Raw genomic sequence first — 24,457 nt, forward strand, 5'->3', positions numbered from 1 at the left:
GTAAATTTAAATTATTATTTAAAAATAAAATCCCGAATGTAAAAAAAGTTTATTAAATATTAGTTTTTTTTTAAGTTAATAATTAAAAGTTTATAAAATTAAAATTAAACTTATAAAATTTTCGCAAGGGTTTTATTTACGGTTAATTTTAAAAGTAAAATAAATAAAAAACTTTACTTATATATATATTATATTTTCCATAAAAAAAATAATTAAAAATTCTTCGCGTAATAACGTTATTATTTCGTAGTTTTTTAATTCCGTTTCGTAATAAAGTTAATTATTATAATTTTTATTATTATTATTATTATTATTACGAAAAAGTTATAAAAATATAAAAAATAATATTTTTAATAAATTTAAAAAACGGTGTTATATATTAATAATAATATTTTAAAATAATTAAATTTATATTTAACGTAATTTTTATTAAGTAAATACGTGCTTAATTTTATTAATAATACCGTTTTTTTTACGCTTTTTTTTTTTCTACTTTTTAATGAAAAAAATATAACATAAACCGTTATAACGTACGTTTAAAAATATAAATTATTAAATAAGTTATAAAGATTTTATATTTAAATATAAAATGTAAAACTTAACTTAACACGCTTAATATACTTTTAATAAAACTTTAAAATAATTATATAAATAACGATTTTTTAACGTTAATATTAATTATTATTATTATTATTATTTCGCTTAATAAAAAAAAAAAATTAAATTAAACACGTTAAATTAATAAATAACCTTTTTTAAAGATTAAATATTAATTACGAAAAGAATAATATTAAGGATTTAAATAATAAAAATATAAATAATAATTAATAGAAATTATTTAACTTTTATTTAAATATTATTATATTTATAAGTTTTTTTAAATATTATCGTATTTTACATTTAAATAAAACTCATTATTAAAATGAAATATATTTACTTTAAAATAAATTAAAAATTTAATATAATAAACATTAATTTTTCTTAATTACTTTTTAAAAATTAAATGTTTAAAATAAAAAGTTTTATAGTTTTAATGTTTAATAATATTTATTTAAAAAAAAAAAAAAATTTAAATATAAATAATTAAATAATTTACTTTCTTTTTAAAAGCTTATAATTTTTTTTATAACGAAATAATTAATTTTATTAACGTCGATTTACGTTAAACTTCGAATAATTACTTAAATATAACGTTAAAATAAAAAAATTAATTAAATAAGTAAATTATAAAATTTAAATATTAACGTAAAATTAAAAAATAAAATAAAAAATAAATAATATATAATATATACTTAATAAAAAATAAAAATAAGTTATATTTTTTTTTAAATTTAATAAATATTTACTTATATAACTTTTACTTTATTTTTTTCTTTATTAATAAACCGTAAAATTTAATAATAAAAGTTAACGTTATTTTACCGTTTTAACTTATTAAATTAAAAACTTTATAAAATAAAAAATATTCTTATTTATAATAAATATTTATATATTTACTTAAGTATTAAAAATATTATTATTAAACATTAATAACGCTTTATAAACTATAAAGCACAGTATAAGTTCCATATATACTGTTTATTAATACTGTGTACATTTTAATACATTAATTAAATTGGCGGGTTAGCGGATACGGGCTTATGGTCCACCCTACTCCCGCTGGTTGTGTGTTCATAATTTCTCCCCCTTTTCCGATCTTACGTGTATCCGAGTGACAACTACCAATCTCACCGAGATAGCTGCGAGTGCAATTTCTGGATACCGGTTCAGAAGTTTTGGCTAGGCTTTTTTCTTTTACTCTTGAAAGTTGACGGTGACTCACCGCACAAGGACCCGGCGGCGCAGCAGGGGTCTTTGTTTTCTCATGCCAAGACAACATCAATGATGGATCGGTCATACAGACAATGTTAACATTTTGCTCCGGCCGATTTCCCGAGTTCGATTTTGGAAACTTCACCGTCAGGTTATGACCACCGATAAGCGAACATTATTCTTTGGGGGTCATACATATATGACGGAGATCAACACTTGAGTGAGGCATCTCTCCGATGGATACGCAGCTAGCACAGCACTAATGCCCGATATTCTTACGTTCGATATTTCCCTCTTATCTCGTACAATCGCTAACGAATTTGATATGTTATGATTTTTCTCCGGGCACGGAGGTGCCAGTTACACATACTGGGTAGTACGAAGGGATAAACTCAAGCATCACCAATTGCTTTAGCGAAACCGCGACCCCGTGGGGCAGTTCCCGCGGGAGTCGGGATCGGGGTGTGGCAATCGGATTTTGCTAGTAGGGAAATTTGGCTCACCTAGAGATTTACTAGGTTCTTTCATGTTAGTATACTTATTACCGAAGGATTATTATTCCCGGATGAGTTTTACATAATGAAGGAGCAACAGACATTTTCTGAATATAATATTAATACATAACTCTAAGTATAAACTCAAGCTTTAATTTTTTTATGTTGTATATGGTGGGTAAAACTTCTTTGTCTTTGGCAATGTGAATCTTACGAATTAATAATCTAGCTCGAGTTTTCCTTCATTTACTACCAATAGCATTACATCACATATCTAATATCTCCAAGTCGTCATGACGGTCTCTAACACAGACCAAAAGAATATCGAGAACGGTAATGACGCACCTAATGAGAACGATTCTCGGCTCAATACTCAGTCAGAAGATGAATTCAAGGAGGGCGGCTACGGATGGTCAGTTATTCAACGGTTACTTCTAAAGAGAAAATGATGTCTTATAGAATATGACTGATATTAACTATAGTGTCTCTTTAGGGTTGTGATTTTCGGTGTATTCATACTTAATGCCCATACCTGGGGACTTAACTCGGTAAGCATATCCTCACGTTCAAGGTTGTTTTAGACAATATTGGAAGTCAACATCCAATTTTCTAATCGTTATATGCTACCCGTAGAGTTATTCCGTGTTCCTCGCTTATTACCTTAGAACAGGCACTTTTGGAACTAGCCAGCTCGGATATGCCTTCGTTGGCGGGTTATCTATCTCCATAGGTATACTTTCCTCTTAATATATATGTACCTATACAAGGTACTATTATTACATCCATGGATTTAGCTAATATAGTCGCAGCGCTTCTCGCCTCCCCATTGGCAACTTCTCTCGTTGGATGGAAACGATGCGGCACGCGACGAACTATATTTCTCGGTGTTATATTTGAGACGTACATCTATCTCCGATCTACCCGCAAGTCTCAGATGCTGATGATATCTTATAGAATTGGGTTTATCGGCTCCTCTTTTGCATCGAAACTATGGCACTTGATACTAAGTCAGGGGGTGAGCTTCGGCTTAGGCATGGGTCTCTGCTTTGTCGCCTCTGCATCTGTCCCCCCTCAGTGGTTTGTAAAGCGTCGGTCGTTCGCCAACTCTATCGCCGCTTCCGGGTCTGGCTTCGGCGGCCTATGTTACTCACTAGCGACAAATGCAATGATCACTAACATTGGTCTGCCTTGGGCCTTTCGCATATTGGCAATCATCTGTTTCGTGGTAAATAGCGTCGCCGCCTATCTCATCCGAGACCGGAACGCCGCTATTGGGTCTGTTCATGTGGCCTTTAACTGGAGCTTGTTTAGGAGACCATCGTTCCTCTTGTTGCAAGCTTGGATGGTGCTCTCTCTCATTGCATACGTCATCCTTGTCTTCAGCATTGTCGATTATTGTCAATCCGTTGGCTTGACTGCCTCTCGGGCCTCTTTAGTAGGAGCAATATTCAATTGTAAGAACTTTCACACTTCTAACCCCGATCAATAAAGCTAACTTTAGAACGCAGTATTCCAGGGACTCGGAAGGCCCATGATAGGACTTTCGAGTGACTCTGTTGGTCGTTTGAATATTGCTAACCTTTCTACCTTGTTCTGCGGCCTTCTTTGCTTATTCTTCTGGACATTCGGCACTAAAACCTTTGCTAGCTGCATAGTATTTGCCATCCTTAGTGGCAGCGTTGCTGGTGTAATGTGGGCAACTGTTGCCCCCATAACTGCTGAGGTTGTTGGGCTTGCTCTTATCCCGTCAGGTCAGTTCTAAGATTTGCTTTTAGCGGCGTCCCTTACCTCCTCGGCTCAACCTTTTCATAACATTATAAGCTTGGAAGTAACGATTTCTTTAAATTATTATATCCTAACTGCGAAATAGCGCTATCCATGACGTGGGTTGTGCTTGTGCTGCCAGCGACCTTTGCTGAGGTCATCGCCGTGAGCTTAAGGCGGCCTGGAGAAGGGGGTTATATCCGCGTTCAGCTCTTCACCGCATTTTTATACATAGGCGCATTTCTTTTCGGTAAGTCTCACCGCTCCCCCAACCATCCTTGAGGATAAATCATAAAGTCACATCATAAAGATATATCAGAAAGAGATATATCAATATTCGCTTTCTGACTATCTATAATCTGATCTATGTTCTGATTGGTTAATACTTTTGATACAGGCTGGACTCTCAGAGCTTGGAAAGTCTGGGAATTGGAGCAAGTGCGGCTCGAAAAAGAAGAGCGCGAACTTGCTATTCGTGATGAGGGTGTCTTGTCGTCGGCGTTGGAAATACAGTCGCATAATGGTGACCCAAGGACCCAATCTTCTCGGAGGCCATTCTCAATCATCAAAGGCCTTTGGGTCATAGAACGAGTGTAAGAAAGCGATAAAAGTTTACAATCGAATCGTAATCTAGTTGATTGCATATACAGGCAGGAAAAATATAACTGGCAGCAATCTTGAGCTGTAGCCAAACATATATGAATAATTCACCGTGTACCCGGTTGTAATGGTGGATGATTCAATTCGCCATCTACGGATTAATACCTACTTTTAATCTCGAGCCACCAACTCGATGGCCTTAGCAGCAGCCTCATCAAAATCGTCAAAGGCGTATAATGGCAATCCACTCTGGGCAATGATATCCTGTCCTTCCTTCTCATTTGTTCCGCGAATTCGCACCACGACCGGTACGCTCATCTTCAACTCCTTAAACGCCATGATCACGCCTTCCGCGATCATATCACCGCGTGTCAGGCCGCCGAAGATATTAACAAATACACACTGCAACGAGGATCGATGATTAGCTTCATATCATAGGTAATCAAGCCCCAACCGGAGAGGGTAAGAAAGGAGGCATACCTTGACTCTGGGATCTTTCAATATAAACTCAAAACTCTTCTTCACCGTTAAACTTGTCGCCTTCCCACCCGTATCCAAGAAATTCGCTGCCTTACCTCCTGCATCGGCCAGCGCGTCCACCGTGTTCATAGCTAGTCCTGCGCCGTTAACCAGTGTGCCAATGTTACCATCTTTGAGCTTGATATACACAATTCCATCCTTCTCAGCAGCGAGCTCGTCCGGGTCCTCAGTGCTTGCGTTGCGCAGCTCTCCAGGATTCGTGTGCCGCCCACAACCCTTGGACGAAGCGATTTCGAACCCAAAATTCGCTCCTGCGACCTGAATTTTCGTACTGGCATCGGGAGTCTCGACGATCCAGATTTGTGCGAGGTAGTATTCTTGGTCTATGAAAAGTGCGAGGAGTTCATTGATCAAGGATTCCAAAGCACCCTTGGACTTTGGGTCAAGTTGGATGTGCTTGATTATGGCTTCGAGCTTCACGTCGTCTGGGGTTGATTTGGCATAAGGGAAGTCGAATTCCCTTGCCTCGGATATATCTCTGGTTGGAGAAGCGAGTATACGGAGATTCTTTGCGGATCTGTTGATGGTTAAAGCGATCATTTTCTGGGAATCTGGATCAAGTCCCTCGGATACGGGAACGTTATGCTCGCGTAGCTTCGCTAAGCATGTTTCCTGCGGTATGTATATACTCCGTCTTTGATATGGGGGCCTTTGATATAATGTGTTTTGGGGCAAAGGAGGACGGCGAATTAAGGTGTGCATTGCTCTCTGCTGTGGGATATGGCCTGGGGTAACTCCAGAAGCAGCTGTTGCTCTACTGTCTAGCATTGATTTCAGCACTGGGCCGAACCTAGAAGGATGGTTCACCACGACTGCCCCATCTGCCGTTAGGGCTTTGATTTTGTCTCGAACTGAGGGGTCACCAGGCAAGGTGAATGCTCCAGAATGACCCATGGTTCGTCCTGGGGGAGCATTGATTCCTCCGACCAGGGCTGCAATTGGTCTACCGAGGGTGTTACTGTCAGTATCAAGGCCATGGTATTAAGTCCCACGGATACTAACTTCGGATTTGCAGACACCTTCAGGTGTCGCCTCACCATGTCGGTGATCTCAAGTTCAGCATTACCCCCGATCTCTCCTATCAGTGCGATAGCATCTGTGTCCTTGTCTTCGAGAAGGATCTGTAGCCCTTCCTTTATAGTCGTTCCAGGTACAATATCACCACCGATACCTATACACATACTCTGGCCCAAGCCAGCTCTAAGTGTAGAGGCAGCAGCTATCAGGGAGAGTTAGAGATGAAGGTATATAACAGTGAAAGGTTCGTACCTACCTTCATAGCTCAATGTTCCCGATCTTGCCACAATTCCTACTCGTCCTGGTTTAAAACACGGAAGTGGTTGGAAACCTATCATGACTATTGTGAGTTATGGGCTATGCGTAATTAAAAAGCACATATGTGGAATCGTCACTAACCAATTCTGCATTTTCCAGTCACTGAGATGATGCCTGGTGAATTGGCGCCAATCAATCGACATTTCGATTGGGTTTTTAAAATAGACATGAGCTACAATGAATTAGAACCATTAGATATTATCTTTCTTGATTATTCATGCCCTAAAGGGCACGTGTGTTAATGTGTGGTGATGAAAAGAAAATACTTGCCCTAAGCATGTCATGAACAGGTATATGTTCCGCCACGGCCACGATGAGTGGAACTTCAGCTTCGATGGCCTCCTCGACAGCGTTAATAGCGTCTTGTGCGGCTACGTAGATGGCTGTTGCATCTGGTTTAAGATCTTTCACGGCCTAGAGGGATGTATCTTTGTCAATCCTACTAGGTAGTTTATACCCCTTATAATTAGGGAGACTGAACTGAAGATCCCGTACATCGCGGACTGTAGGGTAGAGTGGCAAGCCCAGGTGTTCTCCGTCCCGACCCGGCGTTACGCCCCCGACTATCTTGGTGCCCCAAGCTAGAGATTCACGAGCATTCGCAGTAGCCTGTCTTCCTAAACTCGCCATGTAAGAAAATAGCAATTGCATAGGAATGTGAGAGAGAATGAGATATACCCGTAAACCCCTGGAAGATAACTCTCGTATGACTACCAATTTTGAGATTTCTTAAAGTTGAGTCGTAGCCTACATCGTCGCTCGAATGCCGGCGACTTTCGAAAGAAGCCCATGCTGAACCTGCTGAACCGAGGTTACGATTACGAGAAGAAGCAATTGAGAGACACCTCAAGGGCCGGGTCCTTAAGGTGCTATAGAGCATTGTTTCTGTTGAGTATACGAGATGAAAATGAAATATCTGGAAGCATATTCAAAGCATCGGTTCTTTATAATCTGAATGGATCATCTTAGCCGGACCTCCATCGATCCCGCACCGGTTCCGGAAAACGGGCAATCTCCAACTTTAACTGGATTTGGGAATAAGTCGGAAATAGCAGGTAAGTCCATGTATGCCCCTATATGTGGTAATTACTACCCAGGTGATCAATCTGATGAGAGTGCAGAAGGTGAAAGTCACATAAAAACTATGACGTGTGACTATGTAGTAGTTGGAGACTTGGAGTGTCTATGTACATCTTAAATTTGTGGGGTTGCTTCGTTTACCTCGGTCCCGGAGTAGGAATAAGGACGTGGAATATAATGCTTCCATGCTCTGCAGGTAATTATTTACAATCTCATTATATATAATATGTACCCGACCATTTCGAATTTGGGTTGTGGTTGTATAGCCGTTCACTCTTCCCCTAATCATAGAGTGCGATGTTGATTTGGGTCTTAGAAAGTTAAGATCTCTCAGTGTTCATCAATTGTGCTTCCAATTACGCCAGCGATTTCCTGACCTGTATTCAGAATCGGGATTCGGATTTGATATCTTTAGGTTGAAGACAGCCGACATAATATTACCGTCCCGGGGATTCTGTATTAGACGGCGGATTCGAGTCCGCAAAGCCCAAATTCTTCATATCGTCCTTCGCCATGAGATTCCTAAATAATGAGAAAAGTCTACGAAATCTTAGGTTAGAAGCGAATGCTTACCGGTCCATACGACATAACAAATATGACTTAGACAGGCTACGGCACTCTTCAATATTTATGCCCTTGCCATTTTTAAGGCACGTCAGGTACTTCTTCATTACGTCCGTGCATTCACCTAGAGATGCGATATTAGCCATCGAAAATACGAAGACGTTGGTGGTTTTCTGACCATCGTGATCTAACGGGAAGCTACCGCGCTGCGGTCTAGATATAGTTAATATATCTCATATTGTTCTTTCAGGAAGGATATTGTTGAATAGGAGACATACGGGGTGGGCTTCCCGCTGTAAGTACCTGAACCCGGGCTACCGAAAGAACTCATCGGGTGCGATTGTATTCTTCCTTATCAATTAATAGTAATTGGTTTCAGGTGAATAAATCGGTAAATCCTTTTCTATTTCTATCGCCTTCAATGTTCGGTGGGTTGTTGAGGTTTTCGTTCGATTGCACATATGATTCAAGAACATCAGATTGAGCTTTGTATGAAATTTTGGAGATAGGCGGACAGTGTAAAAACCACCTAGGTATGTATTTCATACTATGCTATATTTGCAAGAGTCTGATACCTAGACACAACGTTTTGTAATGTTCATCAAGTACTACCTAGTCTTTTGAGATTTAGATGTTACAAATGACATAGAAAATTGATTGATGAGATGCTTCAGAAAATAAATACAAGATGAACTTGGAAGTTTCGATATCGAGTTCGAAGACGAAAGATGTACTTGCGAAAGTTACCTAGGTACATGCAGTTTGTCCCAGCAGTCCCAGTCAAGCTACCAGTCAGCCCGGTTCGGCGGTGCATCCTTGAATACGAAGTACAGTCAAGGTCCTCGACCCCTCCCCCCACATCGGTCGAGTACCTCCGGCGATCTCTTAAGATGGTTGCTGGGCGAACAACCGCTTGCTAAAACAATTTGACATCACTTCACTGCAGTCTGTTCAGTCTGGACCTTCCCAAAACCTGCTGATTTGCTGTTTCCCATTTGTCTGTGGAGATAAATTTACCTATCGTACATATTGTACATATACAATCCTTTAACCTTCCTGCAATCTTCGAAGCCATTTATAACCTGTCATCAAAATCTTCAACATTCCATTGATCTTGAATATACCAATCCAATTTAGGCGCTGAACAATTATACCTATACGTACCTAGTACTTATCTAAAGCCGAGAAGACCAGTAAAGTGCTGCCAGCCAACAAGCCACTCCCCACCTCGTGTCTGCAGCATCGTGGGCGGTGAATTGGAATACCGACATACCCGATTTAGATACCTATCTAGGTGGAAAAATATTCGTTGAATTTGCTCAGCCTGCTCTCCTTTACATCATACATCCCGGGTATATCCTTTGCTATAACCTCTGTCACCGCTACGCGCGGAGGTGATCAACTACCTTGATGCTCGAAAATACACTGGATAGAAAATGCGGTTAACGCCTTACCCATATACTGCGCTCTTTTCCATAGCTGCGACGACCTCTGCTCTTGCCGAACCTATTCTCAACCCGCTCGGGTACAGCGCGATCCAGCATTTTAATGCCATCTTTCAGAGAGACGTGACCTGTCCCGCCAACTACTTCAGTTGCGAAGATCGGGGTGCTGCTTTTGCAGGCACCTGTTGCGAGAATGGCCAACTATGCTCCTTAGATGCGCATAGCTCAGCAGCCTGCTGCCCTACAACGTGAGTTCCCTTCGGATAAGACAGTATGATGATAATGCAACTTGAGACTTACATATTTATTCCGTTGAAATTATAGAGCAACATGTACTGGAGTAGCGCCTGCTAGTACAACTGCTTCTGTCTCCTACGTGAGCAACACATACTTCACATTCCCATACATACCAACATCATTTGCCAATTCGGTCGCATGCACATCGGCTCTTAATCAGTGTTCGAGCAATTACCAGGCGTGCGTATCGGACTTGGCGGGTACAGTGGGTGGGGGTTACGGGGTCACTATTGTGGTTCCGGGAGGAGGTGGAACGACAATCGCCGCCACACAAGGCACCGCGCTCCCTGCAGCAACGGCGACATCAGTCTGTTCTAGTTTGTCGTCCGAGGCCTGCTATAACCTACAGACATCACAATGCGCATCTGCCGGCGCTACAGGTGGATTTATCGTTGGAAATCAAGCGCCACGGCCTACTGCTGCTTGTATCGCTGGCGTCATTGCCGGGGTTGGTCTAGGACTCATGGGCGCACGCATATGACGCCTTGGAGATCTAGGTGTGGATTGGACGATGTAATGAATAGTTACGACCCTTTTTCTAATTGTGTATAATTTGGCCAGCAATTATAGATGTGTGTGTCTTCGGTATAGGATGGTTGGGGCTGTATGTAGCACTGGGATAAAGAAGGGTATTCCACCAGGAGATCAGGAAAATTACCTAGGTACATAAAGACGGGTTATCATCTATGTGATAATTCTCAAGTGATAAAAAAAGTTACGAATTTAAATAAGAAATGACATCTTGAAATTATTTACTTGTAATAATGAACTAAAGTCGCGTTTCACAAGTATCACAATAGAGAGTTTATGTACATATGACCGATAAGAAATGGAACAATACATTTCCGAGCTTCTTCTCCTGATTGGCCGAATCATTTATCTAGTGCAGCCAGTGCAGCTTAAAGAGGTACGTACCAGGTAGCAATAGCTTCAACATGCTGATCTATGGATCTTAAAGATAACAACACCTATGCGCACTCGTCAATTCATGAAGTTGGTCGTCGACAACTTAACGAGATGAAATAATTTCATCCTACATCAAATAGAGAACCCAACTCAGACTTGCAGTAGTCAAATGAAACATGCTCACCGAGGACCGCGGCGCACACCCTCGGACTAGGCGGCGGGACTAGTGATTGCATCTGAGACTTGTGTCGCCATTCGTGGCACCGGAGCGTGTGATAAGTATGGCATCCCCGATACTGCCAAACACGTCAAACTTCCTGGGAGTGGCTCTGGTGGTTAACCGGCTGCGCGATGGCCCGTTGTTTGTCTTCCAGTACCCGTCTCGGATCCTGCAGCCGCGCGCACCGTCCTCCAGCGACAGTGCTCCCAGGGATGAGCTTGACGACGACGACGATGAACTTCTAAATCAGATGACACATCCTCCTTTCGAAGCACCTTCTGGTTCTCTCCCAAAGTCTGTTGATCTACAGAATTGGAACCATGATGATCATTTGGAAACCGATAGCGGCTCTCAAATAGTGCCCTGGGAGCATGTAGCTGGTTACCCAACTAAAGACCTCGAGAGTCTCCTCACGCCAAGTCGAGCTTTCCACAAGAAGCTATTTCATGTGTCATTAGAACAACTCTGTTTTGCATCGTATCCCGTCTACGTCCCAGAGAACGGAATATGGCGCAAAAAGAAAAAGCAGCCGAAGTATCAAGCGCCGAAATCGCCAGAAAACGCGGAACCCGCCAGTAAGTATGGCGAGTATTCGGTTTTTCAAAGCGACATACCACAGATCGAGACTAGAGATATGGCTGAGGATGCCATTACCGGAAATTCACTAGATGAAGCCGACGAGAAAAAGAGTGGCATGACTATGTTCAATCTTGTCTTCATTTTGAATCCTAAGAAGCATGAGGCAAGGGAGCTAGCGGAGAATCTATATCTCCATATCATAAAGAAGATTAATAAGGCCTATAAGTACAGCCAACAGAAGAGTGATTTTGTCTGGAAAGAGTCAAAACGAATCTTAGCAATGAAGGATAAGGGCCGGGAATCAAGTATGTGCCTAACGTATCGTACCACACATACAAATAGACGAACTGACGAATAACGTACAGAAACTAAGATGAGCACGCTATGGAAGGAGATACTAGAAGTCTCTTCCTTAGCTGCATCCATGCAGGATGTCTACGAAGCCGTCTCCCACAACAAAATAGCGGCACTGCAACTAGACACAGCCGAAGGCGCAGTAACGCACTCAGTTCAGATACCCGTACCGTTCTATATCACGGACCTACCCCCCGATGACGAGAGTGGCTCTAAAGGACTATGGATAACCACTGCCAACTCCTTCGTCGAAGAGGATAGCCTTCACGACCCTGACTTCCTCGATAAGAACTTCGCATTGCTCCTGATGAGTGACGAGAAGAAGATCATCGCGGAGCTCCAGGCCGACCCTGACGAAACAACGGCCGCAATGATCGAGTTCGTACGGCTCTCAAAGCCAACTATGTCGTAAGTACACATATCTTACAGCCTTTCGCACCCCCTATTCCTCATTATTTCCCCCCTCTTCGAGAACTTCTTTCTAAAGAATGTCAACACTCACCTTTGCCTCGACCTCACAGCTTTCACCAAATCGGCCAAGGCACGGCCCTTTCCCCAGCGCAAGTTCGGAAGTATGCGCAGCACTTCATCTTCTGGCGTCGCGCCATCGCGATCCCGCCCTTACATGCGCGCGACGTATACATCCTGTCACCGAATAGCGATATGTCACGTCTACCTCGCGCATCCCAGGCCTGGGCCAAGTGCTTCCCGCTCGCACCCCCTTTACCCGAGTTCCTAGCGAGTTTATCGGCCGCTCCACGCTCGTACAAGTTATTCGCGCCTAGCAAAAACCATCGCCCGACCTACCTAGCTATGTTGGCTTGGCTTATGCGTGGCGGCTGGGCAGCCCAACTGTGTACTTTCGCATATGTCGTCGTCTGGCCCGAGATCTTATACGAGGTAGACTACGAGCTCGAAGCAGAGGAGATAGAGCGCGCGCGAAACGAAGCAAAGGCCGAAGCCGAGGGAACGTCTAACGAATCGGACACACACTCCCAAGTATCTTCATCGCCGCCCCCATCATCCCCACGCTCTGATTCCCCCGGATCTCCCGACTCTAACAACCCCAACCCTAACCCCGACGAAAGACCCCGAACGAGCCTCAGCAGCACCTCTTCCTCCTCCGAGCACCCAATTCCCATATCCCTAACCTCCTCCACGGCAACCCTCCAACCACCATCCTCATCACAGTCGCACACCCAAAAGACCGCCGGAGAACAAGCAGCCGAGCAAGCACGCCTCTCCCGCCTCGCAACCCGCGCACACCTAGCCGCGGCCTCAAAAGCCGCAGCACACGCACGCCGCCCCGTCCCCCAACGCACAGCACACCCCTCCGTAAACCGAGCACCGCACCTAGCGCACCTAAGCCCCTACGTAATCGTCGACGCCGGCCGCGTCGGCGAGCGGGACTCGCGGTACCTCTCCGCGATCGGCCGCCGCCTGCCGGAGCGGGTAACCCACGCCTCGAGCGGCGCGCTAGCCGTAACCACACGTCCCAACACGCGCCCCAGCAGCAGCAGCAACACCGCCGCCGACGCAGGAAAAGGGAAAGAAACAACCGAAGGGATAAAAATAGGACCAAGCAGCAAGCCCAGTAAAGGGGGGTCAGGACCACCGCTGAACCCGCGAACCGCGTGGCCCGTCTTCTGGAAGTACTTTGACGGGCGCTGGGCACTTGAGCGCGTGGCTTTGCACGAGGACATGAAGCGTCGGGACGCGTGGAACTTGCTTAATTCTATGAGCGAGTATTTGTTGACTGTGAGGCATTGGTAGGCATTGGTAGGTTTAGGTTAGGTTAGGCTATGTGCTTACGTATGTGTGTACATATATGGTTACATAGTTGGATAGGTATCCGGTATCTATGTACTCGAGCTACGTGTAAGAGAGTAAATCCGTTTATAGTGAGGTATATGGACGGGCGGGAAAGGTCGGGTTTATGATTCCGGGGTCTTCCCGCTTTGATAGATACCTATCTCCTACCTGAAGAGATAAATTTGAACCTGGAACGAAGTTCTATAGGCATTTCAAGGCGAACAGCAATAAATTCACATGCAGGCAAGCAAGCATAGGCTTATGTGGATAAATATGATTATTAGGGTTAACCCGTTATACTGCCCGGCTTATATATCACTTGTAATGCCTCACTTTCCTTTCTCCAGTCGGATTCCCTTCCAGTCGACGAATACACAAAGCATGAGATGCCCTCGCCCTCGTAGAAGAGGGTTGCAATGGCTACATGTGGGAACCATCGGAACAAAACTCCTCCGTCCACAATGAAGATGTAAATGCAAAAGACAACACGATTTCGGCCGAAGAAAAAAAACAGTGACCCAAACTCCGTAATCCACAAGGTATCATAGAAAAGAATCAAACCCGGCCCGCAGATGAATGACGCGCGAGGAAAATAAAAGCAGCGAAAGAAGAGATGGCAGGGGTGCAGAAGAAAAAGCGAAAGACCTGACCCTGCATGTCCGGATCTGTCGGACGAGAACCATATGAAAAACCATAACCGCTCCCGGCCGCTCCGTGCCTGTTTCCCACTGTCTGGTGAGATAAGATAGAACGCCGGTCTCCCAAAACGGCCGCCCTATGCAGTAATGTCCCACCCTTGACTGAGATACCCGAAATGACCGAAGTAAAATGCCTGAAATTCCCGAGTCAAGTGTAATCCATGGATGCTCAAAGGCGAAAACGCAAAAATCGAATGGGGAATCGGAACTTGGTCAACGCCGGAAAATGCTAGAAAGATGTAGGAACGTACAAGGCCTAGAAGCCTAAAGACCTTTAATCATGAGAGAGGTCCATTCCGAATTCATCCTCTTCCTTGAAATTGATCGACCCTGGACCACTGCCGTCATCATCCGGGTCGTTCCAAAATTGGCCAGCGTCCCCCATATCCCCCGCAAGATCCACAGTATCCCGACCGTCGGGACTAACCGAAGTCCCAACAATCGCACTGTCTGATCCGTTTACAGAGTCGCCTCTATAGTCGGTATGTTGAGGTACTCGGAGACCTGAGCCTGCAAAGCGAGAGTATGAGAAGGTATGCGGGCCATTCTTGGTCATGGCCTCCATCAGCTCAGTTTGCATTCGCTTCTCGTCTTCTGTAAGCTCAAGGGGAACACTACCACCAAGCTCTACAATGGTGTTGAGAAGCTCCTCTTGTTGTTGAAGTTTAAGATGTAGCATCCACATGAGATCCCGCGTCCAGCTGACAGCGCCGTTAAGGATGTCTCCCTTATTGGGGCCTTTATCCTTCTCTTCGAGAGGCAGGCCCGTGGTAATGTTACCAACACCGGTAGCACGCTTTGCGCCCGGTCCAGCCAATCCTGAAGTAGCCTGTGCTGGATGGGACATCCCGGTCAAGCTAGGAGACAACGGCGTTCCGTTCTGTATCAGCTTCCGGATCTTCTCGTCTTCCAGACGGTGAGTAGGAACAAGCTTGCTAAGATCCTGGATTCTTTCGTTTATATTATCACGACGTCGTCGCTCAACCAGATTGTGAGACTCGCGGCGTCGCTTCCTCTTCATCTCCTGGGAGGAAACCGCATTGGGTGGTGTGTTTAACTTTGCAGGCATCGACGTGCCGCCCTTAAGTAATACATCTGCAATCTGTGGGTTCTGCATGCCATGCTGCATTGGAGAAGAGAAGCCAGATCCGGGGAAAGAGGATAGGCTGTTTGGCGTATGCATCCATTGAGCCGAAGGGGATTTCTCGTGGTGGCCGTTCGTAGTTCGTATCGGTTGCGCACCGAATCCTGGTTGTTCACGAGAGCTCACGGTCAAGTTGGACATGGCGGCTGCAGTCTTGGGGGTAAGTGGGCTTCGAGTATTTGAAGACTTGCGCTGCATAGTATGGGAGAGCTGAGGGCGGGATTTTGTGTTCAGGTAATTAGGATCATTTCCATCGTTGTTCATGTCGGAGCCAGTCAAAGGGGAGCCGGAATAGGATACCGGTGACTGAAGGGAGTTTCCAAATTGCTGCTGGTGCTGTTGTTGCATTTGGTGGAATTGCGCCTGGTTAAAGCTGTGCACAAACGGACTCTGAATAGGATCACCATCGGGAGTGTTGGAGTATCCATTCATATGAGACTGGTCCATCGGCAAGCCATGGCTACCTTGGTGGCCATATACGCCCTGCGAGAAACCCATATTCATCTCGTTCATGCTACCAAAATCCTGGCCTTGGTTGTGCATGCCAGGTTGGTTAGACATAGGATCGGTCGGGCTACCAAGGGTGTCGAGTAACTCGTCATCGCCGAAGAAATTCGAGGTATTGTTATTTCCGTTGAAGTTGTTCGAATATGACGGAGCGTAAGTTCCGGACATGGCCAGGTCGTTAGGGTCAACGCTGGCACCAGCGCCGCCCGTACTCTGGCCGCCGCCAAACTGGTTGAAGGCGTGTTGTGCCATCAGATCTAGAGTCGGGTTGAAAGAGCTCTCCAAGAGAGAAAGGGAGGGTAAGATTCGTAGCGATAGCTAGTTAGGTATCTATAGCCGTTTTAGGCGTTAAAATGTCGTCGGCGACAAAATAGTTTGTCGGTATTGAGGATATCGAGAGTGAAAGTGGTCGGCGATTGATGTGGGTTGCAAGTTGTGGATTGTGTATCTGGTATCTGCCTAGATAGAAATCTAGAAATCTAGCGTATCTGTTCTGTCGAGGGACAGAGCATTGTCAGCCCCGCACCTATACTCGCCGAGTGGGTTATGGGTTATGCGGGCAAGAGGGAAGGAATGGAAGGGTAGTGGTAGTAATAGTGGGAAAAGAGCCCTGGAGATGTGGGGAAGGAGGTATTAAAGTATCAATACACCGAGATAGCCCAAAGCGCTCTTTACAAAATGGTAACAGAGAAAGAAAAAGGAAGTTGTCGATGCTGTACTATTGCATGCGACGGCATAATTAAATATGAAATAGATATATATAAATGGATATTTACCTCGGTTGAAGAAAAGTGTAATGTTGAATGGTGGTTGTTGATGTTTGACCACAAATTACGTAGCCATGCAGGTGGTGAACGACGTCGCGGGAATGCGCCGGCTTGCTGAGTATTTGATTTGAGGAACCAAATATATTTAGAGGGGAATTTTGGAGAGAGGCGCGTGTGAAAGAGCTTATGAATGTATCTGTTGTGCGTTGGTTAGAGGTTAAAGTAGACCCAAGTTACCGAGTTAGGTTGGTTCGAAAATTGGGACTGCTTCTTTTTCTCTTTTCTTTTTCCATTCCTTTTTGTGCTTTTTTTCCCTTGTGTAGGTACTGAGTCCGATGCGAATACCGCGAGTCCGAGATGCGGAGAGTTCCAAGGTTAAAAAAAAAAAAAAAAAGAACATGTACGTACAGACTAGTTGAATGCGCACGACCAACAATGGGTGTCGGTGAGATTTATTGGTTGGGTTTGGATAAGTGCTTCGTCGCTTGTGTGAGAAGGCGTAGAATAAAGCGAAGAAGGGGAAGAGGAAGAGGAAGAGAGGAAAAAAGAATTAAGTTAAGTTAAGTTGCTTCAAGGATAACTAGACGAAGAGAAATATATCTTGCGCCTCGCCAAATTCGAAAGGCGGTATCGCTATAATCCCTACACCAGTAAGATGTGATAGACAATCCAGGAAGGAGTGATGGTGGCAGCCAGCCCTCGATGACAGCACTAAGTGAATTCTGACCTCAGAGAAAATTGACCGAACGCAGGGTAGGCCAAGTAGGCGAGGTAACACCAAGTGTACGAGAGGAGGAGGCTAAAAACAACCAAGAACTTGTCAAACCGTAAGCACGGAGTTGGTGCCGGGTTTAATCGGCTCTTATTTCGGCCTGGGCGGTTGCACGAGAGGTGATGAATCGTATATCAGATCAGAGAATAGACGGAAGCGCAAAGAGCGGCCGTTGGATCGTATATGAATTAAAGATTATGTATGGGTATAGGTATGGGTATGGATATGGGTATGGGAAAATCGACCGGGTGTGTGGGAAGGATAAAAAAAGGACCAAGGACCCAAGCACCACCCTAAGACCTTCAGGATTCGAGGCGGTAAGAAGGCAGAAAAGAAAGTCCTTGGATTTTGAGGGAAGATGCAGGTAGCCTAGCCTGGGTTGGGTGAACTCGGTTGGCAAGGTTATTAACTTATTAGCTGCAATAAAATGCCAGGTAAAATGCCAGGTGGTAGGGCAATCTGTGTCAGCTCTCGCCAACTTGTCGATGAAAGCGGGCGTAGCTTGTGGGCGAAGCTCAAACCGGGGCAGCCTGACTGAGTGGTGTATACGAGGATGGGATCTCCTCTGTTTGAGACCTTCCGGACGGTGGCGGCCGTAGGGAATTAGATATAGCTTCGACAAATATCACAAACAACTGATCAAACCCGACAAGCCGAGTCAAGTTGAAATATGATTGGAATAAACCGGGTTGAATGAAATCTCACGGTGAGCGCCGGACGTTGGAAGAAGCGGTCTCAAGTAAGAATTGAGCGAGAATAGTAACCTTATAGTAGTAATGCTACCTAGGTAGGTAGTAGTAGTAGAGAGTACTGCTACTAGGTACAACTATTACCTGGAAAGTGCTTGGGGATAGCGCAAGGTGAGCAAAAGCAGGGTAACGCAAGGTAGCGCAAACCAATGCAAGTGCGCCGTTTGTGTGTTCGAACCCTGGTAACTTCGGGCAATTGATTGGCAGCCTACGAGGCGTCCAAGAAGTACCCTTGGGTAAATCCCCTGTAAGATTTGGTGGGTTGGGTGGTTTAGGTGTGTACCGTAATGGTGCACCCGTACATGCAGTTGTAGGGATAGACCTGGAGAGGATATGATATGGGATGGGATGAGCGGAAGTAGCAATGCAATGTGAATGATGTGTTGCTACTTCCGAACCTCTCTCTCACTCCGTCTCTCTCTGATTTCCAGCTCGTGGGAAGGAATCTACCTAGTTAAACAATTAGCGGCTACCCTTAGCCGATTACGTAGAAACTTGCAGCATCTACAAATCACTTACAAGTTACAAGCGCTTCCGACTTCCGGTTAACTCCACCGAACAAGCCAAGGTCGACCACTTTTCCTGAATAAGACGTTGGTGTCGGATAGTCGACGAGAGAAGTAACCAAAGCGAGATCGTATCGAGTCGGAACTTTTGCGCCGTTCCAAGATATAGTTCAGATAATATCGACCAGATCGTCGACCGACCGATTTCCTCTTGCTCCCTTGCTGACCGTCTCTTATTATTGGTAATGTTCTGCCGCGGCCTTGATGACGATGTCGAAACTGTCCAATAGAAATAGGCGATATTGTCCATGTAAAAAAAAAGCTGAGGACTGGGGCGGTACACAAACCCTTGATCAGATCTCCTGCGAGGTCGATCAACTTGATATCGATGTCGCAATTTAAAAAATCATGTCAAGAACTATGCTTAATTGTCGGAGGCGTGTCCTGCCGTTCACAAGCCGGCGTCTTGTTGTTTTAAACGTCCAGAGCTGTTTAGTACCGTCGTCCTAAGTATTAGTGGATAGGCGCCCTGGTGCAAATGGCCGTGTTGGGTTGGATATTTCAGACGGTTTTCTCCCGAAAGAACGGCCAATTATGAATTAATAGAATTAATTAGGTTTGTTGGTTGATATCAACTACCAGAACGAAACATCCCCTCATTGGGTTGTGGCCGTGGGGTGTAGAGTTTTTATATTCAGATACCTATATACATCTATAAATACTTCCAGTTACGATTACAAACCCCCAGTCCACATCTTATTCTGCGCGAACAGGCTTGAGGTGCGTCTTATGACACTAGAGAACTCGGAAAGGTCCATCTTTAGCTGATATGGTGTGTAGGGAAGCGATGAAAAGGGGTGTCTCTCCTAGCTCTCACCGGACTGCTAGGGAGCTACCTCACCCCATCGCGAAGCGCGACCCGCGCAACTGAGCTCTATCTTATCGTCAGGATATCGTACTGGGTAATGAGGAGGGGTCCCTGTTCGGGAAGACAAAAAGGGAATGGGTGGGCGGCACTTGGACTCGTGACCAAGGCCAAAGTCATTTCACCCACCCACCCACCTAGGTGAGACAGAATGCCACCCTTCTTTTGGCCTAAGGAGATAAACGGGGTGCCATGGGAAAGTATGGTCAACATGGGATTTTGGACAATGCGAACGCGAGAGAGAGAAAGAGAGAGAGCTTTCGAAATTGGTCAGCGTGATCCTTAATGTCGACCTTGTGTGACTCATAGACATTGAGGCCATGCCCCCGAACCGACTAACGTGCTGACTGAAAAAAGGCGAAATTTGTCACCTTGCGTAAGGCACCCGCTTTAGAAATGCACCCATGGATGTATGTATGTACGATTCCCGAGCTTGCGATCTTCTATTCGGCTGCGCGGTCAAGGTACACCAATCCCACGAAATGTACTTGCTACCTAACTTATCGCCAATGACCGTCAACTTATCTAGAGGTACATACAGTACTCAACCTAAAAGTGACGACGCGAACGCGTCTCTGCATGGCTTAATACAGATCCTCGTACAGGGATGCCTACTGGGTGGGCAGGCGAAGGCTTGGTAGGTCGGCAAACCCAACCTTGCTTCCTCCTATGAGAGCATCTCGACGTTGGGAGGCATCGTTAGTCTCGAATCAGGCGCGGCAATAGCGTTTCTAAACATATTGTCGACATCGTATTACGAAGACGATGAGGTCATCGCTATTTGGAGTACTGGGTCTCCTTCGCATACTACGTAGTATGATCTATCGTGCAATGGAGGGGTAGATCTTGGAACATGTATAAATTCTGCGTTATACCAAGTTGATATGAATGCAAGAGCTATAGCAGAGTGAAAGTGGACTCTGCAGCTGCTCTATCGGCCGGCGACCGCTCCGATGTAACTTAAGGCTGCAGGTTCTCGAAAGTCGACGGCTTCTTCCCCATGACGAGATCCACGGCTCTACACCCCCAAGCATCAAGCATCGAAAGTGGGAGCCAATCATGTATGTTGCGCATCGAAGCACTTAGACGCACTTCGATAGAGTTTGAATAGCGCCCGTTCGGCACGGTACGTAATTGGTAATCTCAGATGCCTAATAATAATGGGACCACCTGATATTTGAAGTTGACAGGTAGGGCTGCCGGGGGGAGGGGAGGGGGCTTCGTCTCCAAAAACCGAACACAGTACATACGTCAAATATCCCCACGAATACACGAATACATTGGATACTAGATAGATCGGCGTTGGTCATCCAAAGTTGCCAAAGTAAATCTCAAAATTAACCTCCAAGCTCACATCGGCTAGCATATGTTACGTCTTGCGTAACCGCGTTCTCCGCTACCTCGAAGGTCGAGGCATCTTGCAACCACCAGAATAGATTATATCCCCCAACTTCGATAGTCGACGCGTATCCGCCAATAGGAAGTTGGGGATCTAACACACCTTGAGCATAGACAAGGTATGTAGTTGCTTTGCATATATGCGCAGATGTAAGTGTAGTATGCGCAAGCGCGCAACTGTCAAAATCTACGCGACTGTTAGAATCTTGGAACTTACGTATAAGTTGCATAGTTAAGGTGCTCTCTGTATGTCGATGAAACATCCACACATGTCTACATGCGGGGCAGACAGTGGGCAGACGGTGAAGTCAGTGAAGGTGTGTACGGAAATGACGGATCTCATCCACGACGCAACTCGTAAACAGGCTCCCATGAATATTATTGTCTTGCATACCTAGGAATAATTAGATATTATTCCTAGGTATAATCAGACGATACGCCAAATAAAAGCAGAGCGGCATTATACTACCCTCGTCTTCGGTATATGATATGTTCGTCCGTAATATTACTTTTTAATGCCGGCTGTCAACTTCTATACGCATAGTATACGCACGGGCTCGGGCTGTGATGATGATTGTAAGAGGCAAACCAAAGAGGAACAGGGGTTTAGAAAGACCAAGAGAAAGCTAACAGGAATCGGCCCCATCTTAGCGGGATCACTGTCAGGGATTAGTTGAAGCCACATGCCAAAAAGTCTCAACCAATGACGTGCATCTGGATGTCACACTAAAGCCCCGCTCGCACAGACCACCAAACCAATACCCTGGGTACCTAGATACCTACTCGATACCTAGTACTTTCAATTTTGTAGTTGTGTGGCTGATCACTTCTGGCTGATGCCACTAATCCACTTTTACTTCTCTCTCCACTACACCCAATTTTAGTGCACCCTAAACGCGACATCACCGCAGACCGCAGACACATCCCGTTTTCCATCAACCCATACCTAGCCTCTCCATCACCAATCTCCCAATTACCAGTACAAAGACGGAGAGGTCATCCGGCACATAGCAGTGGCATCCATTACGAAGTCGCATTTTCCCATCTATCCGCCCCATATATCCAATCCACCATACCACACGCATATTCGCCCGAATCGTTTTGCGACCGCATAATCCGAATCTTAGAACTGCGAGTTCATCCGAAGTTCAGCGAGCGAGCCGAGCGAGCGTGAACCATACTACATGATGGCGTCTGCGTCGTTTAGAGAATCGATGAACTCTCTAGGGTGGTCACGTCGCGATCGAGACCGTGATTATACGGCCAACACGACACAAACTTCCGGACTCTTATCTTCTATGAAGTCGTTGAACCCGTTTGGAGACCGCGGATATGTACAACTCCCCACTACAGAGGGTGCTGGCGCCCCCTTGCCAGCCAGCAACCGTCGTGACGAGGAAGAGGGCTGGTTCGTCCGTAAGTTCTGCCCTATGCTCTATACCCTTTCTGTAGTCCTCAGTTCCAGCCCCTTAAACGTTCGCATTCCCCTGCATCGTACCTTGGACGGGCGACATGTGCATCATCCGCGCGCTCTGTTTCATCTTTCCACATGGGCGAACCGACCCACTACAGCTTTATAGAGACTGACTAGGAATCTCGATCTTCTTCATAGTGAGTCGATGGGACCGAATGTTAATATTTGGTGCCTGTAACTTGGGTGCACTGGCCTGCTTTGTGCTCTGTTTTGCTCTATGGCCTATCCTCATGACCAAGCCTCGCAAGTTCGTCATATTGTAAGACCAATAATTTCTCTTAGCTTCTCTCTCATAGCTAGCATTGCTAGCTACCCCCCCTTGTCTACCTGTCCTCGTGGCCAGAACGAGCCCCCCCTCTTCCCACGACTATGAGATGAGGTGAAGATCTCTGCAAGAAGCCGCTATTGCATATGTATCAATCTCGCATTACAGCACGGATGATCAACCGGGTGGATCTGGCCTCGATCTAACCTTCTTTCTACGACGTCTTCTACATATTGCTTCAATTTCCGCATAGATAGTCTGCGTCCGAGGGCATCATGCTAACAGTCTGTGTCACCACCAGATGGTCTTTCGGCTCGGTACTATTTCTCTCTTCCTTTGCCGCCATGATGGGACCTATGGCGTACGCCCAGCATTTAATGTCTGGATCACGATTGCCTTTCACCGCGGCGTATTTTGGCTCTATTGCGTTGACTATATACTTCTCTGTAGGGGTAAGTCATTAACCCTCCACTTCAGCGTTGAGTTAAGACACTGACTTGTTGCAGCTTCACAGCACAACACTGACTTTGTTGGCTGCCATCTTCCAACTTGTCTGTCTTCTATGGTATCTTGTCAGTTACTTTCCGATGGGTTCAAGTGGACTACGGCTTGCCACCAGCTTCGGTGCGCGGAGGGCAGCGGCCTGGGTGACTGGTTAGCCTGCATGTACTGTACATTACGACGTTCTCGATGTGTTGCGGCCATCCTCTTGTTGGCCTCGCCTTCCTGTTATAATAATCCGCGAATCCATGTTAGACTGTAAGGAAACGTCATGACTAATGAAAGAGACATGTGAAACATTTTTGGGGGTAGACCGATATTTATATGCACCTTGGACATATTTAACATATATTACTACCAGTTGGATATAATTAATACATAGCGAGTCTATTTTTCTAGTGTCTGAGATAGCACACGGTAAAGGATCCGCGTCTCCCGCACACCTCACCCGACAAGTTTAACTAGGATAACCTATTGGAAGTCAGTCCGGAGCTTCCATATATTAAACCTGTCTTACTTTTTACATTCGAAGCTTGTTTCTATGTTGACCTGTCCTAGGTGCTCAACGATTACTTGAGGTAAGTTATGACTCCTTGGCTGAGACTATGGGCCAAGGGTTGACAGGTCCCTATTCGATTTTCAGTATCTACGTCATCGGCTAACACACTCGGAGCTCATATGGCCTTTCACATGAGTTTCCAAGTATCATGCTTAGGTGCTAGTGATATATAGGTATATATGTATATATATACTCATAAATAGTGAAGTCTAAAGAGCATCGTAAGTAAGAAGCCAGTCTTTCTTAAGTCGCGAGTGGAAGGTAGCTTGCTCCCTTTTTACAAAAAAAATGCTAGTCTTTAACATTTGGTCCGAATTATCAGCTACGGATCATTGAAACAATTCCCGAGTGATGCGTAACAAGAAACAAGGGCCCGCGAGGTACCGATGG

General features: G+C 45.0%; 7 protein-coding genes across 7 annotated transcripts; 4 read left to right on the forward strand and 3 right to left on the reverse strand.

Annotated features, from left to right (window-relative positions):
* The first annotated feature begins 2,461 nt into the window (after positions 1-2,461).
* On the forward strand, positions 2,462-4,765 carry GGS22DRAFT_84713 (MFS general substrate transporter). Its single transcript, XM_047968265.1, has 8 exons — positions 2,462-2,718; positions 2,800-2,854; positions 2,940-3,036; positions 3,116-3,206; positions 3,261-3,760; positions 3,815-4,057; positions 4,177-4,320; positions 4,468-4,765. The coding sequence occupies exons 1-8, from the start codon at positions 2,600-2,602 to the stop codon at positions 4,665-4,667; spliced, it is 1,449 nt and encodes a 482-aa protein (XP_047814188.1). The 5' UTR covers positions 2,462-2,599; the 3' UTR covers positions 4,668-4,765.
* Positions 4,716-7,680, reverse strand: GGS22DRAFT_84660 (succinyl-CoA synthetase-like protein). The gene is made up of 8 exons (XM_047968263.1): positions 7,224-7,680; positions 7,041-7,162; positions 6,816-6,959; positions 6,627-6,717; positions 6,484-6,558; positions 6,213-6,429; positions 5,151-6,153; positions 4,716-5,072 (listed from the first exon to the last, which is right to left on the reverse strand). The coding sequence occupies exons 1-8, from the start codon at positions 7,423-7,425 to the stop codon at positions 4,842-4,844; spliced, it is 2,085 nt and encodes a 694-aa protein (XP_047814189.1). The 5' UTR covers positions 7,426-7,680; the 3' UTR covers positions 4,716-4,841.
* Positions 7,681-7,700: 20 nt separating this feature from the next.
* Positions 7,701-8,855, reverse strand: GGS22DRAFT_175037 (uncharacterized protein). Its single transcript, XM_047963189.1, has 4 exons — positions 8,468-8,855; positions 8,368-8,402; positions 8,199-8,313; positions 7,701-8,147 (listed from the first exon to the last, which is right to left on the reverse strand). Exons 1-4 carry the CDS (start codon positions 8,518-8,520, stop codon positions 8,063-8,065), a joined length of 288 nt encoding a protein of 95 aa, XP_047814190.1. The 5' UTR covers positions 8,521-8,855; the 3' UTR covers positions 7,701-8,062.
* A 512-nt stretch (positions 8,856-9,367) lies between these two features.
* GGS22DRAFT_84731 (uncharacterized protein) lies at positions 9,368-10,679 on the forward strand. The gene is made up of 2 exons (XM_047968266.1): positions 9,368-9,882; positions 9,959-10,679. The coding sequence occupies exons 1-2, from the start codon at positions 9,626-9,628 to the stop codon at positions 10,410-10,412; spliced, it is 711 nt and encodes a 236-aa protein (XP_047814191.1). The 5' UTR covers positions 9,368-9,625; the 3' UTR covers positions 10,413-10,679.
* A 181-nt stretch (positions 10,680-10,860) lies between these two features.
* On the forward strand, positions 10,861-14,096 carry GGS22DRAFT_175042 (nitrogen permease regulator of amino acid transport activity 3-domain-containing protein). Its single transcript, XM_047963190.1, has 3 exons — positions 10,861-11,941; positions 12,002-12,398; positions 12,512-14,096. Exons 1-3 carry the CDS (start codon positions 11,119-11,121, stop codon positions 13,761-13,763), a joined length of 2,472 nt encoding a protein of 823 aa, XP_047814192.1. The 5' UTR covers positions 10,861-11,118; the 3' UTR covers positions 13,764-14,096.
* A 424-nt stretch (positions 14,097-14,520) lies between these two features.
* Positions 14,521-17,123, reverse strand: GGS22DRAFT_84759 (uncharacterized protein). Its single transcript, XM_047968267.1, has 2 exons — positions 16,928-17,123; positions 14,521-16,639 (listed from the first exon to the last, which is right to left on the reverse strand). Exon 2 carries the CDS (start codon positions 16,401-16,403, stop codon positions 14,775-14,777), a length of 1,629 nt encoding a protein of 542 aa, XP_047814193.1. The 5' UTR covers positions 16,404-16,639; positions 16,928-17,123; the 3' UTR covers positions 14,521-14,774.
* Positions 17,124-22,116: 4,993 nt separating this feature from the next.
* GGS22DRAFT_175053 (SFT2-domain-containing protein) lies at positions 22,117-24,019 on the forward strand. Its single transcript, XM_047963191.1, has 4 exons — positions 22,117-22,684; positions 22,881-23,001; positions 23,309-23,459; positions 23,514-24,019. Exons 1-4 carry the CDS (start codon positions 22,453-22,455, stop codon positions 23,664-23,666), a joined length of 657 nt encoding a protein of 218 aa, XP_047814194.1. The 5' UTR covers positions 22,117-22,452; the 3' UTR covers positions 23,667-24,019.
* Positions 24,020-24,457: the final 438 nt, after the last annotated feature.

This window comes from Annulohypoxylon maeteangense (genome assembly GCF_022496945.1).
Source record: "Annulohypoxylon maeteangense strain CBS 123835 unplaced genomic scaffold GGS22scaffold_27, whole genome shotgun sequence".
Classification (NCBI taxonomy): domain Eukaryota; kingdom Fungi; phylum Ascomycota; class Sordariomycetes; order Xylariales; family Hypoxylaceae; genus Annulohypoxylon; species Annulohypoxylon maeteangense.

Coding starts and splice junctions, on each gene's coding strand:
- GGS22DRAFT_84759 (XM_047968267.1), bottom strand. CDS start 16,403: ATGGCACAACACGCCTTCAACCAGTTTGGCGGCGGCCAGAGTACGGGC.
- GGS22DRAFT_175042 (XM_047963190.1), top strand. CDS start 11,119: ATGGCATCCCCGATACTGCCAAACACGTCAAACTTCCTGGGAGTGGCT. Junction 11,942..12,001: donor GGATAAGGGCCGGGAATCAA/GTATGTGCCTAA, acceptor AATAACGTACAG/AAACTAAGATGAGCACGCTA. Junction 12,399..12,511: donor CTCTCAAAGCCAACTATGTC/GTAAGTACACAT, acceptor TCGACCTCACAG/CTTTCACCAAATCGGCCAAG.
- GGS22DRAFT_175037 (XM_047963189.1), bottom strand. CDS start 8,520: ATGAGTTCTTTCGGTAGCCCGGGTTCAGGTACTTACAGCGGGAAGCCC. Junction 8,403..8,467: donor TACAGCGGGAAGCCCACCCC/GTATGTCTCCTA, acceptor AACTATATCTAG/ACCGCAGCGCGGTAGCTTCC. Junction 8,148..8,198: donor TTGTTATGTCGTATGGACCG/GTAAGCATTCGC, acceptor CTCATTATTTAG/GAATCTCATGGCGAAGGACG.
- GGS22DRAFT_175053 (XM_047963191.1), top strand. CDS start 22,453: ATGATGGCGTCTGCGTCGTTTAGAGAATCGATGAACTCTCTAGGGTGG. Junction 22,685..22,880: donor GGAAGAGGGCTGGTTCGTCC/GTAAGTTCTGCC, acceptor TCTTCTTCATAG/TGAGTCGATGGGACCGAATG. Junction 23,002..23,308: donor CCTCGCAAGTTCGTCATATT/GTAAGACCAATA, acceptor TGTCACCACCAG/ATGGTCTTTCGGCTCGGTAC.
- GGS22DRAFT_84660 (XM_047968263.1), bottom strand. CDS start 7,425: ATGCTCTATAGCACCTTAAGGACCCGGCCCTTGAGGTGTCTCTCAATT. Junction 7,163..7,223: donor TATCTTCCAGGGGTTTACGG/GTATATCTCATT, acceptor TGGCGAGTTTAG/GAAGACAGGCTACTGCGAAT. Junction 6,718..6,815: donor CTGTTCATGACATGCTTAGG/GCAAGTATTTTC, acceptor AATTCATTGTAG/CTCATGTCTATTTTAAAAAC.
- GGS22DRAFT_84713 (XM_047968265.1), top strand. CDS start 2,600: ATGACGGTCTCTAACACAGACCAAAAGAATATCGAGAACGGTAATGAC. Junction 2,719..2,799: donor AAGGAGGGCGGCTACGGATG/GTCAGTTATTCA, acceptor GTGTCTCTTTAG/GGTTGTGATTTTCGGTGTAT. Junction 4,321..4,467: donor CATAGGCGCATTTCTTTTCG/GTAAGTCTCACC, acceptor CTTTTGATACAG/GCTGGACTCTCAGAGCTTGG.
- GGS22DRAFT_84731 (XM_047968266.1), top strand. CDS start 9,626: ATGCGGTTAACGCCTTACCCATATACTGCGCTCTTTTCCATAGCTGCG. Junction 9,883..9,958: donor GCAGCCTGCTGCCCTACAAC/GTGAGTTCCCTT, acceptor TTGAAATTATAG/AGCAACATGTACTGGAGTAG.